This window comes from Siniperca chuatsi, linkage group LG12, assembly GCF_020085105.1.
Source record: "Siniperca chuatsi isolate FFG_IHB_CAS linkage group LG12, ASM2008510v1, whole genome shotgun sequence".
NCBI classification, from domain to species: domain Eukaryota; kingdom Metazoa; phylum Chordata; class Actinopteri; order Centrarchiformes; family Sinipercidae; genus Siniperca; species Siniperca chuatsi.
Window position 1 is genome coordinate 13,551,959 of NC_058053.1, and position 16,432 is coordinate 13,568,390.

A 16,432-nucleotide genomic window follows, 5' to 3' on the forward strand; every position below is an offset into this window, starting at 1 on the left:
AGAACATTTCTACAATGTGAAGGGAAATTTCAGTACACCCTAGGGAACATTGGAGAGTAGGTGTGAAAAGTAGGCTGGTCTTAGTGCTGTAGAGTGACTTCCTCAGACAGGTCACAAAAAAAGCTAAGATCCGGTTTGTGTGTGTAAGTGTCTGTGTGTGAATGCAGCTGGCTGTGAATCTAATTGACCATGGTAATGGACATTACATGGGACAACTAAGGAAAGCAAGGCGAGGATCCTGCCATCTGTACATAGAGTTATGGTGAGTGAGGCCTTTTTGCGAAAAAGAGTGTTGGTGCTAGAGTGCAGACACTCTTTTTACTGCCATGGTAGTGGTGTGGGTGAGTAAAAAGGTATTTGTAAGGTATGCAAATGAGTGTGTGTATGTGTGTGCAATCATTTGTCTGTGTACAAAAGACCCTGTGCCTGTCTTATGAGTGTCATGATGCAGCGCTTGGAGCTAGAGAGCTGTACAAGTAATAGCTTCGCTCAGGCTAGATAATTAGTCAAATGCTGATTTCTACTCGACTCCCATAGGAATAGTGCCACCAAGGCTAAATATCACCCACTGAAGTGGTGCTTATCTCTGTGTGTGGGCTGGAAAAATGGCAGTACCATATAGCCTGTGTGTGTGTGTGTGTGTGTGTGTGTACCTAAGTTTGTGTATGGGAATGTACATGGTCTTGATTTTTTTTTTTTTTTTTTAAGCATTTCTATTTGGAATTAGCTTGTTTGCAGTACCTTAAGCTTCTATTTTGTGTCATCATTAACCTATATGCCATAATGAAGCACAACACTGTTGGAGCAAGCTGTCAAATTGTCCACCTGCCTCCCTCATATTAAATTTGTCATATCTGTCAATAGAAGTACACAAAGCTCTCTCTGATGAGAATGTATTCCTGACCTTCATTCCCCTTTTGTTTTTTGGGTGTGTTTATGTGCAGGAGCTCCAGTTTGAACGGCTAACCAGGGAGCTGGAAGTGGAGAGGCAGATTGTGGCCAATCAGCTGGAAAGATGCAGACTTGGGGCCGAGTCGCCAGGCGCTGGTAGCAGCAGGTAATGAGAAGACACACACACACACACACACACACAAACACACACACACACACACAGACACACAATCCAACACATGGCTTTTTCATCCTTCACAGCAGTGGCCATATTCCATAGTGTAAACTTATGGCATAGTGATGGAGCAACCCAGTGTGCTCATATCTGATTGGACTGTAAATCTAAACATTTTCCTCTTCCTGTCCTATTATTTTGAAATGGACAGAATTGCTCCAGTGTTATCTAAGCTAATCAGAAACATGGACACATCAGTTAGCAATTTAAATGTGCAGGATTTTGTCCTGTCTACTTAACTCAATGAAAATATATACAACTGACTTTGTAGACAAAATATTAAGCCTATGTTTATCAGTGACCGCATGTGTATGCGTTTGTAAATGTGCATGATAGTGGAGTGTTGTTTGCTCAGTGAAGCGCTGCTGTCAGTGTGGAGCTTCTAAGTTTCTTCTGGGAACTCATTCCCACTTCATCAGCTAAGGCACTAGGCTGCCTGATCATCACACCTCAGTGACCACACATTCTGGCCTGTCTGCTGTGGCTTAGACATGTCAGGTTCATTTGTACAGCTCAATACCACTTACAATATCCCAGTGGGCTTCACAGACCCGCTGTGAAGAAGGGTTGACACCAGTCTTATATTATCACGTGGCTTGATGGTTTACTTCAATGTCATTTGTCAAAGATAAAGAGGATGTAGAGGTTAATAGACTGTGACATTTAAGAGATTGCTTAATGGTCAGATATTTCAGGCACTATTAATAAGATTGCTCTTTGTTGCTTTTGCTTATTTACAACTCAGCACAGTGCTGTATTGTGTGGGTATTTTACTAACTGATTAACCAACCTATACACTAATATGTAACTGTTTTAGTTGTATGATTACGTATAAGGTTGTTGATATAAGGGCATAATTGTGAGACTTCGAATTAAACAGTAAATCATCTTTCCACTTAGCCCTAAAAATGTGTTTTGGGTGATGCGATCACAAGTGGAAAGCGCTACGTGCAATTCAACCCAAAAGACATTGATGACTGACAGATATCCAGTCCCTCAGCCATATTTGAATATGGTCATGGACACAGTGACTGCCTGTGCAACTGGGACTTTGATGTAAGCATTGTCCATTATTAGGGCTGTGAAGATATACATTTTTTTTTCTCTCACCATGGTGATAAGACAGCACACCCTAGCAGTTAGGGTTTTTTGTTTTTCCAACATCCCTTCACAGTGGATGATTTTTGAAACGGACTACTCTTTCATATTAGAGCAACAGTACTCTAAAGGGTGTTGATTATTTTTGACGACATACTGGAGGCATGATGATTACCCAAACTACTGTAAGGGCCTGTTGAGTACACAGTTCATCTAATTAGCTCAGTTTCTTCTTTCACCCTTGCTCCCTGCAGTATTTATAATTTATCCACTGATTTAATAAAAAAATAAATTTAAAAAAGTGCAGAACAGTCCAAAGTCTTTATGTAGAGCCGCTAATGTCATTAACTCAGGCTACCAGAAGTTGTAGCTCAACCCCATGGTACCATTCCCAGTCCTATCCACGATACATGAAAATCTCACTAACTACACATATACTGTTTTTTAAGAGCATGGGCTCATGTCTAAAGAAATTGAAATGTTATTTGCATATCGTTCACAAATAGTCACCTAATATACATTCTGATGCCAGGTTTGAGCTGCATTTGTTCTCAAATGGACCATGATACATTTGGGATGTATCTGGATACATGGCACTTGGTCTAAGCAGGGGCTGTAATGGCTCTCTTTTATCTCTTCTGGCTTTGTGATAATAAGGCCTATGCCCTTACACGATGCATTTTTGCACGCAAAAGCACCACCTACTACCAGCAGATTGCCGTATTCAGGGGAAATGGACACTTACTCCTTTCTCCCTTTTTAGAGAGGCGCAGGTATAGAGCAGCTTCCAGTGCTGCCAAAAAGGTCTGGACAACAGCTCTCTGAAAATATACACAGCCAGGCTATTTACTCTCATTTTCTCTTTAAGAAGTACTGTATTTTAGACCTCAATTTTAGTGTATCCAACCACGCCAGTGATCATATTTGGAGATATAAACAACACAACACACTTGCTTTCCTGTGGTTGCCCCATAGTCACTCATTCGCTCCTGACAAATATTTAACAAACTGAGTGGCGCCTCAAGATTAATTTGAGAATAAAAGCTAGAGGACCAAGCAATCTTTCTTAACTCAATCTAATGACTGCCTCTGATATGAAAGGGTTCTTTTGAGTGGCAGTCACAATAAAAATTGGCAGCCAAATCTGTTTTGTGCAGTGTTCTGCTGATTGTTTTAATTCACCGGTCCATCAGTGGCAGGTAAACATTTAGCTAGCCAAAACAACACAGTAGTTGGTGGACCAAACAAGCCAAATGTCAAAATGCCATTAAGTATTGAAAACGAATTTTAGCTCCAGTATGTAGACAATTGTCTGCCAAAGCATTGGCCACAATAACTAAATTGGCTGATAAGTATAAAAATTCTAATACTTAATTATCAGCTCGTTGTGACTAGTTGGTTTACAATCCTTGATATTATATTATGCCTTTACAAGGTCATTGCAAGGGGTTATTGTGAAATTGAACACAAAAAAATTCTACTTTATATTCTACCACAAGCAATGGAGAGGCTTGGCAACATCAGTCTCTTAATATTGAGTGGCCAGTCAGACCCTTTATTTATTAATTTGTATTTTTAATTTAAAAAAACCCTATTTCTGCATAATACAGCTACACAGTAGACAGCATAGAGCTGGAAGTAGGTCTTATATTTAATTTCTATATTTAATTAATAGTGGCAGGGACCTTTATATATATATAGAGAGAGAGAGAGAGAGAGAGAGAGAGAGAGAGAGAGAGAGAGAGAGAGAGAGAGAGAGAGAGAGAGAGAGAGAGAGAGAGAGAGAGAGAGAGAGAGAGAGAGAGAGAGAGAGAGAGACCTTTGTATGAGGCATATTGTATGTCTATTGTGTGTGTTGTGCTCTGCATTGCTCTTTGCCAAAATCCTGCCCCCCTAACCAGATAACCTGACTTGAAAGTGATTATCTATTCCTGCTCTGAACATAATTTTTTTTTTTTCCTGTTTTTTTTGTAGCCACCATATAATGATGGTAGCCATTTTGGAACTAGCTTAATTTTAAAATGTTCTTTTCTCTCCAGGTTGTTAGAGCTATTAGTCCTCAGAGAGGTGAAGACACACCTCAGCCCCTGCACAAACCTGATGAAAGGGAAAATAACATTAAGAGATACTTGTCTTTCCTACAAATGTAATTTTACTCATTATTTGTCAGAGCTTCAGTGCCTGCTCCTAACTGTCTGGCTTGCATTGTCTGTTGCAGTCCCACAGGTTAAGATGATTCTTTCAAAATATGTCTGTTAAGTATTAATATTAAAATTATTAATGGTGGTAGAGTCACAATTGAAACATAGCCCTTTTCAACTGAAGGAACTTTTGAAGTAACCCAGGAACCATTTTTGGAGCTCAGGCACTTTAGTTGCATTTCGATCGAAAGAGAAAAAAAAGGCCCGCAAAAAGTCCCTTCTTCAGGGGTAGTACTGTGCTTTCTATTAGCCTAGGAATTATCTGAATGGAATTTGTTGTTCCGAGCTGGTTGGCCAATCACAAGCCTTGAGGCTGACACAACACAGCTTTCATTCACAGTTGCCGTTATTGTCAGGATTATGGGTGAAATTTGGTTGCTATTTTTGTGGATGTTTATAATCAATGCTATATTTGCTTACGGTTACATACTAAATCACCATTAAACACTCAGGAGATTGTTGCAACTTAGTAGACCGGGTTTTATCTGATCCCCTCCACTTCTGCGGGTCTGTTGTTAGACTTTTGCAACAGTTATTACGAAGAGCATCGCTGTGTCTCTGCGTTGTTATTTCTTTGTGTGTGGAAAATTGCGTCTCACTCAAAGTTGTTTTTTAATATGTTAGTGGCTGGATCTTCACAGTTCTTCAGATGCAAAGGGAACGCAAACAGGGAATTATTCCTGGCTTTATTTCGTGGGACTGTTCAGTCAAAAAGGGCCGTGGTTACCCGTTAAGTGTTTTTTGTAACATTTGTTCTGACAGTGCTGTTAGACTGTTGTGAAAGAGCACACTGTTTTTTTTCACTGTGCCCACTGTGCCCTTGTGTTCCGATTCGCTAACTAACCAGATTTATTTTGTGGTTTGTGTTTTTAGTTAAAGCTGAAAAATCAATACGGTTTCTTTTTCAGTTAGATTTTGGATTTAATTATTTTGGATACAACCCAAAACCGCTATAAATAGTACTATACTACTTTCCTTTCACCTTGCTTCACTGTTGCCACAGAGATACTGGTACTTTCTGTGTTATGGGTCTTTGGCACACAAATGGCCTCTAAGAAACGTAAGTAAGGTTTGAATAATGGGTAAATAATCAGGTGTCTAAAATAATATCTAGCTTTGTTATCCAGGTTTCTTATAATCAGATTCTAATTATGAGCCAAGTTTCCCATGTACATGATTTTTCAGAAATCAGGTTACTGCGGAAAGATACAATCACATTTTTAAAGTACATGTAAACGCAGCCACTCTACACACTGGGGGGCCAGTAGCAATCCACCACCTCCTAGGGTCTCTATAAAGAAAACATGCAACACAATTTTCACCACCATCAGCACCTTTTTTAAAGCCTGAGAAGGTGAATTAAAATGGTTGTCACTGGACATTTGAGTGTGAATGGAGATTAGCTTTAACCATTGAGGTCACACCGCTTGGCTCAATAGCTCAGTGGGACGACAGCAGAGGTGACAGCACACTTTAGGATTCTGATGGGAGTCATTACATTTCATGACACCTCCAGAGTTGACCACCCCCTTCGTTTCTACAAGCACACAAGGTGGTCATCAAACATGACCTCTGGCAAAACTCCTAAAAGATGCGACCTCCACCCAGCCAAAGGGGTTGATGGGAAATAAAGTGCCATATCAGGGTTAGCCTGTTGTTTATCAGCATCGGCAGTTTTACAATCACTTTACACCCTTCACCCAGCCAGCCGGTCGGCATGCAGCACGCATGGTGCATCATCATTATGGTAGCCATTCTTCTACTTCATCTGCCATGGTTCAGTGGAGCACAACTTACCCAACTTCCTCTTTTTAATTGCCTGTGTGCTCATTAAAATTCTTAGAGCCGTGCGTCTTAAAGCTCATTGAGTGTCACCTTAGATGGAAAAATAGCAGCAGTTGCAACATCAGGTGCTTGATAGTAATGACCAGCAAATAGAGGATATTAAAAAGAAAAGGGTGGGAGCACTGCTCTGAGGTCTCCTGATTGGCCTCGTAATAAAGCGTAAAAAAGCCTTGGAAAAATGTCTCTGAGAGAGTGAATGGCTTTCCCTTTGGTCAGAAAGTATTTTCATAGGTACATGCATAAATTGAAATTATGAGGTGGCCATTAAGATGGTTTAAATGCAATGCAATTGCTGCAGGATTACTATAATGTTGTAAAGATGTAAAGATCTTTTTATGATTACACTTAAGCTTTGGTAAGCTTCAAAGGTATATTTATAGTTAAATTTTTTTTCCTGAAAATTAAAAATCTGGTTATAATTTAGTTTTTAGTTTGTTTTAGTTAGTTTAAGTTGCATTTTATAAGCATTCTAAAGTAGTATTTAAGAAGATCAAAATGGGTGTTTTCCTATAAAGACTCAGTGTTCTCTTGATCGTGATCAACTAGTATTGAGCATGAACTGAACAAACATAAATGTAATGTCTTTTGTTTTTGTTCCATATTTTAACTGAAATAAATTATTGATGAAACTTTAAGTTAAAAGAAAGAAATAGGTACTGTATTAAACTTAATGCATCGGCACTCCTTTGAATGTAGCATTTGGAAGAAAAGCTTTCAATCATTTAACTAGCTGAAGAGCAAAATTAAAGCAGCAAATGTGCTACAATAATTTTCTCCCTGCTTCTACCCTCACTGTATACGTCAACACCTTGATTGCAGGAATCTGTGAGATTCCTGTTGTGTAAGTTCAGTCAAGGCATAAGCTGGATTTATATTTCTGCCTGCACAATCCATCCCTCTAGCATTGCAATGGTGATATCAACAGGTGAAATCTGACGCTCAACTGTCTATCAAAACCTACACCGTAGGTATCTGTGGTGGGACTCCCGTTAACCCCTTGTGTCAACTATAAATCCAGCTATACAGTTGCCAAAACAGACCTGTTTTTCTATATCATCATGGTAAAATGGAAGGGAAAACATTTCCTCCCACAGCCTGGTTCCCTATTTGGTGGCATGGGATAGTTATAGCATTAGTGGTTAGTTCACCAGTAAATCTTGCATCTTCCTTGTTGCTTTCCTGACATCTTACATTTTCAATTGTTGTTGTCATTGTCAATGACATGGGATACCCCACTAGAAAACCGCAAAGAAATATCAGGCATGTTTCGTAGCGATTGTGAGGCCTCAGACATTTTCCAAATATGATTAAAGGCTTGTGACAATATGCAGATTCTGAAAATTAATCTGGGATCTTTTTGGGATTTGTGCCATTGTCTACTGGCTGCATGTCAGGATTGTGTTTGGATGTCAGGACGTTGTGAGCTTGTACACTGAGTGTGTGCGAATATACTGTATGATCACCCCTGATGTACTGTGGGAGCTTTCCTCAGTTGTCTGTGCTCAGTTTCAGCTCCCATCGGGATGTATTCCATCCCCTGGCCCTTTTTTTTGTACTTTTTGGCTTAGCATGTTTTATTAATGCTGCAGGTGAAAAACAGCTTCCAGTCTCACATTTATAGCTTTTCTTTTCTTTTTTTTTTGTCAGTGCTCATGGGTCCTCAAACAAAACACTAGCTGTCACTAAAGGCATCTTTAGGTCTTGATAAACATAGATGACAGAAATGGACTTTATATCTGAGTTGTAAACATTAAATCCGCACCTAGGCGATATACTCTGAACCTCTAGCTGTTTTATCTCAAACACAGTGATTACCATCGGTGACCCTGTTGTGAAAGGCCCAAGGAAAGAGTCCCCCCCCCCCAAGGTGTCTCTTCCAGATGATTTCACTCATGTCTTTCACTGTGGTGTCTCTGGTTTGTAGTGCATGTATTCACCTTCTCATCTCCTGTTTTCCCCCATACAGCTCGTCTGAGAAGTCCCTACCTTGGAGAACTGCAGGTATGTCAACTCAAACACCCAGGATAGCCATGTGTATATGCATTCAGATCATATTTGGTGTCCTCTACACTCACTCATTGGTAGGAGCATTGATGTAAACATACCTCCCACATTACCCTGTACCTAGACATGAAAAACCCTGAGAATTACGCAGACACTGAATGTGGAACAGCAAATGACTGCTCACTCCATAGACCTGTACTGTAACATAATGGGCCACAAGGCCACCTCCTTTCTCAGGGATCATTCAATACTAAAATACATAGACTTATTTAGGTTTTCTCCCTACAGGTTTGAAGCAACCTGTGGCTCTGTATCTTGAGTATGAAACTAGCTTACATTCACAAAGTATTCATTCATTTCTGTTCCCATTTGACCCTGATTACACCTTTTTGAACAACCTATTAAAACCTATAATCAGTAGTCAGCAACCACTGTTAGACATAAATACCCATCTGTTTACATATTTTTGGTTTACCTTATGAGGTCCACTCTAAATGATAGTGGACTAGACAGTTCTGTTCAGTATCACAGTGATAAAATAGTGACACATGAAACATAAGTATAGCTTCACTGTTCTGCTAAGTGCTTTTGAATTATTATTTAATATAGGCAGAAAGGACTATGTGTGTGTTTGTTTGTTCATCTTTCTGTAAGGGCTTGGTTAAGTGTGTGTTTGTGTAGCACAGTTCAGGCATGTTTTACATCTTGTCAATAGTCATTGCTAACATCAACCTTTTCAACCAAGCTTACAATAATGGACAGCCTAAGGGATATTCTTGCCTTAATATTTATCTAAGCTATTTCTGCTCACTCACACACTATACCATCAGTGATGGGGAGCGGATGGATTGCTCTCAGACCCTTTTGGTCTCTGTTTGTTTAGTCCACATCCTTGAAGGATTTTCAGCAGAGAACAGATAATGAATTGAATTTACTAATGTATTTCATGGCTTATTAATTGCATAGTGGAACTTAGCGAATTTCTGCAATGGTCATTAATCTTTTATTGTCGATCCTGCCAGAAGAGCCTATGGGGGGTTATAGTTGTACATATGCACTGGGAATATTAATACTACGCGGTTTTCTCATTTGCTGCCCACTCCCCATTTCCTTGCTGAATGTATTTCATTAGTGTTGGAACAGAGCCGGGGCTAATCACAATCACTGTTTTGCTTTTTATTGATTTCTCATTGTTCTGTAGATGATAAATGATAGTCAGATGTGGCAATGTACTTTTTCCAATCTAAATGAATTAAAGTCTAACTCTGTGGCACAGAGCATAATGGGACCACGTTTGTCTGTGAGGCTTAGTGGCCTCACGAGCCACCGTATGTCGCCACTGTCTGAGAGTTTGGGATAGAAGTGTTACTGTGGAAACGGGCCTTTTAGCCCCAGGAAATGTCAATGCAGTCGCACCTCATGTCCACTGAGAGTAGAAGACAAACACCCCAGAATGAAAGCTTTCTCTCTCTGTTTCTGTCCCCCGTCTCTTTTTGTTGAGCTGCTTATTCCTTTTCGGACATGACAGTTTAACATGTCATCATCATGTTAAAAAGAAACACTGCGGCAACCTGTATACTCAGGATCTAGCAACATTTTTATAATACCCTTTTTATACAGAAGATGTGTATGACAAGATTCTACTGACATGTTTAAAGAGCAATTTGTAAGTTGAATTTCTTACAGAATTTATACTTTAGGTTTCGTGGAAAATATGCTTTGAAAAGTTAATATACAATTTCATGTTTTTCACAAGCCATTATAGCAGAAATTCAAATAAAAAGTAGCCAATCACTACTAGTTTTGATACTGCCTAATATGTGATTGCAAACTTTACCACATTGTGACGTGAAACATCACAGCGTTATGTTTTGGTAGCTATCATCTGTGACTCACAAGACACCTGCCCAGCTCTCCACTGGTTTTCCTCACATAACAGCTCAGTTTCTCACTGATGGCGATTTATTTCTCTTTACTCTGTCTTGTTCCCAGCCCCTTGGATGCCTAGCAGGCTCAAAGGTCCTCAAAGGTCCTTTTTATATGCTTACAAATATGTATTTTAAACCTCACCAGTCTCAAAATTACCTTTAGAATCCATATTTATTATTAGTTAACTTGACCCACTCTGCATTATGTGACATCACGTCCGGTTTCTCCGTTTTAAGGTGGACACGAAAACTGCCTGACAAAAACCAGTGTCACTGTAATTTAGATATCTTTTTTTGAAAATCCACACAATTTTGCAACACAGAAATTAACTGGGGACAGCAACCTAAAAGTTGCTCTTTAAATCCAGTAAAACACCTACAAAATAGCATGTAAGGGAAATGGGAATAAAATTCTTATGAGATACAGATGAGCTGATTGTCTGTGTGGGTGCTGCTGGACTATGTAAACTAGGCAGCAGTATTTTATAGTTTTATCTAATACATTATTAATAGACAAGGAAATGTATTTGGGCGCAACAGGGTGCTTAAACAATTGCGGTTAGCAAAGCGAGGGCAAGCAGTAGAGATAAACATTCAACTGCAAAACAAGTTTTAAAATTCATCACAGAGGCAACCTGTGTGAGAACAGACATCTTTCTTTATCATTGTCTTGGAGAAAAACAAAATACTCACTCTAGAGTGGTCATGTTATGTGTGAAAACAGCAACATTGACAACATTAAATTATTACATGGATATTTGAAACCGGTAATGTTTCATCTTCAATATGTGAAGAAAAAGGGCTTCTGTCTCTCTTTCTTGCTGTCATCCTCTCTTCCCGTTCCTCCTCTGTTCTGGCTTTTTGGCATCTCATTTATCAAACAGGGTCAAGGCTCAGTATAAAAACCCTGTGGTCTGAAATGACACACCGTGTGCCAGACACAGAGTTGCTGCCAGAATGGAAGGAGACAAAAGACTTATTCAGTCATGTCATTACTTACGTTTAAAGGACATAAAAATGCTTTTTGATCTTAAAGAAGTGTCTTGTTTTACTGTAAATACTTTAACAAGTCCCTTGTATCACCCACATGAAATTTTAATAATATCAAATGTGATCTTTCTTGTGAACTTTCTCTCTGTATGTCCGGGCCCCTAGCCAGGGGGGGGGCATTGGGGTATGATACACTCTCACAAAGAGAGAAAGAGAAAGACAGTACACCAGAGACAGGGAATGGGCAAGCGAGAAATCAAGACTAAACAGAAACTGAAACTTAAATGTATATGGTTGTTATTTTAAACAGAAATGAAATTAGAAATAGCTGCACTTTTTTTGCAAATAGTAAGGATGTTTGGTACAGGTTGGACTGTACCGCCGCCGAGCAAAAGCAGGGGCCGACCTTCTCACAACAGACCATGCCAAATGTCTATTCTGACAATCTGACTCTAGACAGAGTTGCATCTCTAAATGGGCACACACCCTTAGATCTTCACAGGTGGGAGTGCAAGATGCCAGGTTGTCAAACACACTAGGCTTATGTGTCAACAGATTTATTCAACAGGTCAGCTTAGGCAACAAGGCGGCTTCTTCATGGGATTGAACTCTCATTCTCTCACCAGCTAACCGAGCAGGATTTGACAGATCCTGGCTGCCAATGTTTGCCTCCCTGTTCCCTTCCACTTGCTGCCTATTGTTCTAGTGATTGCAGAGTAACCAAATGACACTGGTCATGCTTAACAAGATTGTGATAATGGGGAAACATTGTGCACAGGGACATTAGAGGGCTAATTCCAGTTCCTGTTTGCTACACTGGTTGTTGTCGTGCACATAGAGAGGGTGGATGTAGGGAAATGTTAGAGCAGTGAAACTGTTTGGAGCATGGCTGTATACACAGTTGAAATGACGTGCTACCCAATTTTGCCTTCCCAAATTAGTATGGCAGTAAAATTGAATGACTCCAACTGTACACAAGCGTGAAACTAATGTTGCAGAAATTATTGTCTGTTATTGTTTCCTCTCAACTCTAAAAATTTATACTGCTTTAATGGCTATTATAATCTTTCCATCCAAAGCCCAAACTCTGTAATTGTTTCAGACTCAAAGCTCTGACTCCCTTCTCTGCTGTCTCTTCCCAGATGCCTCCGCCTCAGGGGACACCAAGTCTCGGGTGACTGACAGCTCCCAGTCGCCCAGCTACCGCATGAGGACTGAGTCAGAGCAGGTGTCTCTGTACTCCCCAGAGCAGTCCTCCCTCCATGAAAGTGAGGGTCTGTTATTGTCTTCTCTCCATCTTCTGCAGCCCTCTTTTCTCTAAATCACATCTTCGTTTTCTTACCTCAGCATTGTCCCACTAAATTTATATGGCAATTCTTCAACTACGGCTTCTTTACTTCTCTTTGATGCTACAGAAAGCCTGTTTTGTCTTGCACCTTTGTCTTTTCCATACTGATACTTGATACTTTGAGTGTCACCGATAACAACTGATCACAGCTTATGAAAGGCTGAATGATGTACCGTGGCACACTGAATCATAGGGTGGTAGAACAATTCTCCCCTTGCTGTGCCGTTTGTCATTAGTAATGCTGTCTAGGTAAAGGTCACGTCTATTATGAAACCATTTATGATGTGTCTGACTCTCTCTTCCTCTAACCCTTCTCTCTCCTCTCTCTCTGCATTTCATTTTTATCTGTCTTTTTTGTCTCTCTATCTCTCTCTCTCTCTCTCTCAGGGTCCACAGGGAATTCACGTAGCTCAACTCAGATGAACTCGTACTCGGACAGTGGCTACCAGGATGCCAGCAGCGGCTACCTCAGCAGCCAGAACATGGGCAAGGCTGAGCTGAGGATGCAGCACTCCTTCCCTGGAGCTGGCACTGGTACCCTGGGGAAGAATGCCAGGGCAGAGGGCCAGGCTTCAGCCCAGGTACTGCCAGCAACTGCACGTACAACATATTGCTGTTGTCATGCACCAAATGTATATGTAAAGAATTATCTTCTGAATAACACTAGCATATATACAGTATATTTTTTAATTAAAGAGCCATTGTTCACAATGTTCAAGGGCTCATGAAATTTAATTACATATCTGAATATAAGCTTTCAATTCATGACAACAAAAGAGACACACCAAAATTGCTGTTGCATGTTTTTCTGTGAAGGTGGCTATGTAATGCTTAAAGACACAGAAGGTACACAGTGCACTGAGCACCGCAACATAATCATGCATCATACAGCGTTGTACACACATGCCACTGAGAAACCAAATGGCACCATCACACACAACAGACGGGGGATGGAAAAGAGAAAATAATTTGGCCTAGAGTAAAGTCATGCCCTATAATGAATTGCTTTATTTAATACTGTATTATTTAGCATGTCATTATCACTGCACAAGTCAATTTAGCAAAGTACAACATGACTGTTAATGATTGTACAGCTCCTTAAGGACTGAAGAAACAAATGCATGAAGCCCTATTGTTTTCTTTCTGACTTGCAGGTTCCAGCAGTCACGACAGCAGTGCCTGGCCGTGCTATGCGGAGGGTAAGCTCGGTGCCTTCTCGCTCTCACTCGCCAGCCTATGCCAGCAGTGTGTCCCCCTCCCGCGGCTCCCTGCGTACCTCAGTTGGCAGTGCCTACGGTTCCCCCATTGTAACTGAACCCAAACCGCTCTCCAGCATCTTCTCTACAACCCTGCCCTCTGCCCAGCGCATCAGTACCACCAGCGGTGGTGGCAGTGGGTCGCCCTACTCCACGCAGAAAAACTCCCCTGCTGCACTACGACGCATGGGCTCCACAAACTCACGATCAGGCAGCCGTACAACCTCGCCCTATCAGGCCTCTGCAGGGTCATCATCAGGCCGCATGGGCTCGCCTCTGACAGTGGTGGACAGCATCAACCCTCCACTGACTAAGCAGCCTACTCACTCATCGTCTCCAGTCAGGGCTAGTATGACCGCCGTGCCCCAGCACTACAGCTCCACTCTGCCCCGCTCCATGCTACACAACACCGACCCCTACGGACCCCAGAGTTACGACATTTACGAGAGGATGACGCGACCTGACAGCCTCACAGGTGCTCAAATGCATACATACACACACACACACACACACACACACACTGCCATTTACAGTGTATCAGCTCAGTAGCCTGCTCAAACTCACTTAGACTCTCAGATCAGTAGATAATAACTTTTTTCAATTGTCTATATAGTTTTGCTGCAGTGTTTTCTATATAAAAAGTCTAAGGGCAATAGTAAAATACCTTCTGGAAAAGAGTACATGGTGTTTTCCTCTTTGTTTTCCATTGCTGCGCCGCCTTTTCCATTTACACATAGCTGTGTGAATCAGCTGTGTGGCATTGTATGTTTGTGTGTGCGTGCACAATGTAATAGAGCCACACCTCCAACATTAATAGAAAGGCATTCATTGAGATCAAATGCTTCAACATAGTCATGTAATGAAATTCATAATTCAAGCCTTTAATGTAAGATGTTATCATTAGTTATGTAGTTAGTGTATATTACCTTTTAAAAAATCCTGAAAACACAAGGAGACATTGATATAATGAAAAGTAATAACATCTTTAAAATAGGTATTTTGTGTTTCTTAGCACGTAAAACTTGAGTAATTCAGTTTTGTAGGGTATCACATTGTAATTGCTTTTTATAAATTTTTCTGAACTTATTGAGTAAAAGATTTGTAGTGCAGGCTGTAAATATTTGGACAGTGATGCATTTTTTTTGTTGGCTCTGTGCTCAGCATACTGAATCTGGAAAGAACAATGAATTGTGAGGTTAGTGGTTGTCCTGGATTGGAGCCAAAACATAGTTCCTGCAAGAAGACAAATATTAGCTCAAAGAGTATAATAAACTGCCAATCATAGTTAGTTTTGCTGTTCACAATAGAAAAGGAAACCAGATCTGGTAGTCCTAATATAGTAGCCCATATAGCTAATACGTGGCTAGAAGTGTTTTGGAATTTGGATTTTGAATTAATAATTCTAAAGCTTTGGAATATATAGAGAAGATATTTCTTGTGTGTGTTTGAGCATATTGTGCTGCACCTCTTAACGACACCCAGCATTACTAATGGGTGTGGACAGTAGTGTGCTCTGTTGTAGCTGTAACCACAGTGTATGTTTATAGTATACATGTAGTATATTAAGTATACATGGTGTTTATGCAAAGACCGTTTTAGTTTGCGGGTTAAATAAGTGATAAGCAATTCAGCTTGATACAAAAGGGAGGTGTCCCTATGTAGCAAAATAATAGAGAAGGTAGAAGAAAACATTTCCAGAACACATAATGGATTTCCTTCCAAGTCCATTATTTTCATGAGTGCATTAAGGCTATATCGTGGGCACTCACCAAGGAAAAAAATGAGGTGGCTGTATAACTCTGTGTGTGTGTAATTTATTCAGAACAGTTGAGGAGATCAGGAAGATGATAATTGGAGAACCTGCCTGCCCAAACTAGCTTGTGTGTCATCCTTTTAGGAGAAAGAGGCAAAAACAAGCGCTCGCTAATGTTTTCTAGCCATACATGTATCTTGTCCAAATGTAGAGCCAACCAATTTTTCCTCACAGCAAAAGGAAGAGGCCAGCTGAGTCATGCTCAGCCCTAACTTATAAGCTATCTCCTGTAGATAAGAATGTAGCTTTGACAAATAATGAAAACCACAGTTATTACATAGCATAATCACACATTTTCACCTTTCAGCAATATATGAAGGTTTTTCAGCAGTCATTTATTACTGGTGAAAGCCCAGATCCCGCCATAAAATCCAAGAACATTTTTGTCTTCCTCCAAAAGTTAAAAGAATCTCTTATTCAGCAAATCACTGTATTATCGTTACAAGGTTAATGGACTGTTTTCTGCTTGACTTCATGCTGCCTGGGGATATCCTCAGACGCCCTGGTTGATGATGATGTTCAAGGTGAACATTTTTGGTTGTTGTGTGACATCGGTTTCCTATCATTCTCAGTGTATCGTGATTGTATGTAAGTGCTGCATGTGGATGTGTCTTTTATTTGTTCTCGGTTAAATAATCATCATTTTTACTATTGAATGTGCATGTTTTTATTGTAGTGTTATCAGCTTTAAGATCACATGTTACACTGCGACACTACTATGCAATCAGTAGGGTTGGGACTTATGCTATTTTTGCTCTATTAATAATTAACACCATATACAAATAATACAGCATAATTTGAAGTTCAAGAGATATATTCATCT

General features: G+C 40.2%; 1 protein-coding gene across 9 annotated transcripts in view; it reads left to right on the top strand.

Annotated features, from left to right (window-relative positions):
* The window catches only part of LOC122885440 (plakophilin-4-like), a 79,590-nt gene that overhangs the window by 32,494 nt on the left and 30,664 nt on the right, over positions 1–16,432 (top strand). For 4 of the 9 annotated variants that reach the window (XM_044216528.1, XM_044216529.1, XM_044216525.1 and 1 more), the window contains 6 exons: positions 945–1,057; positions 8,237–8,271; positions 12,335–12,466; positions 12,928–13,121; positions 13,695–14,271; positions 16,107–16,133. In XM_044216528.1, coding sequence (XP_044072463.1) covers positions 945–1,057; positions 8,237–8,271; positions 12,335–12,466; positions 12,928–13,121; positions 13,695–14,271; positions 16,107–16,133 — 1,078 coding nt within the window. Of the gene's footprint in view, positions 1–110; positions 263–944; positions 1,058–8,236; positions 8,272–12,334; positions 12,467–12,927; positions 13,122–13,694; positions 14,272–16,106; positions 16,134–16,432 lie in introns of those variants that run through there. The other 5 variants (XM_044216534.1, XM_044216533.1, XM_044216532.1 and 2 more) reach the window with 4 other exon arrangements.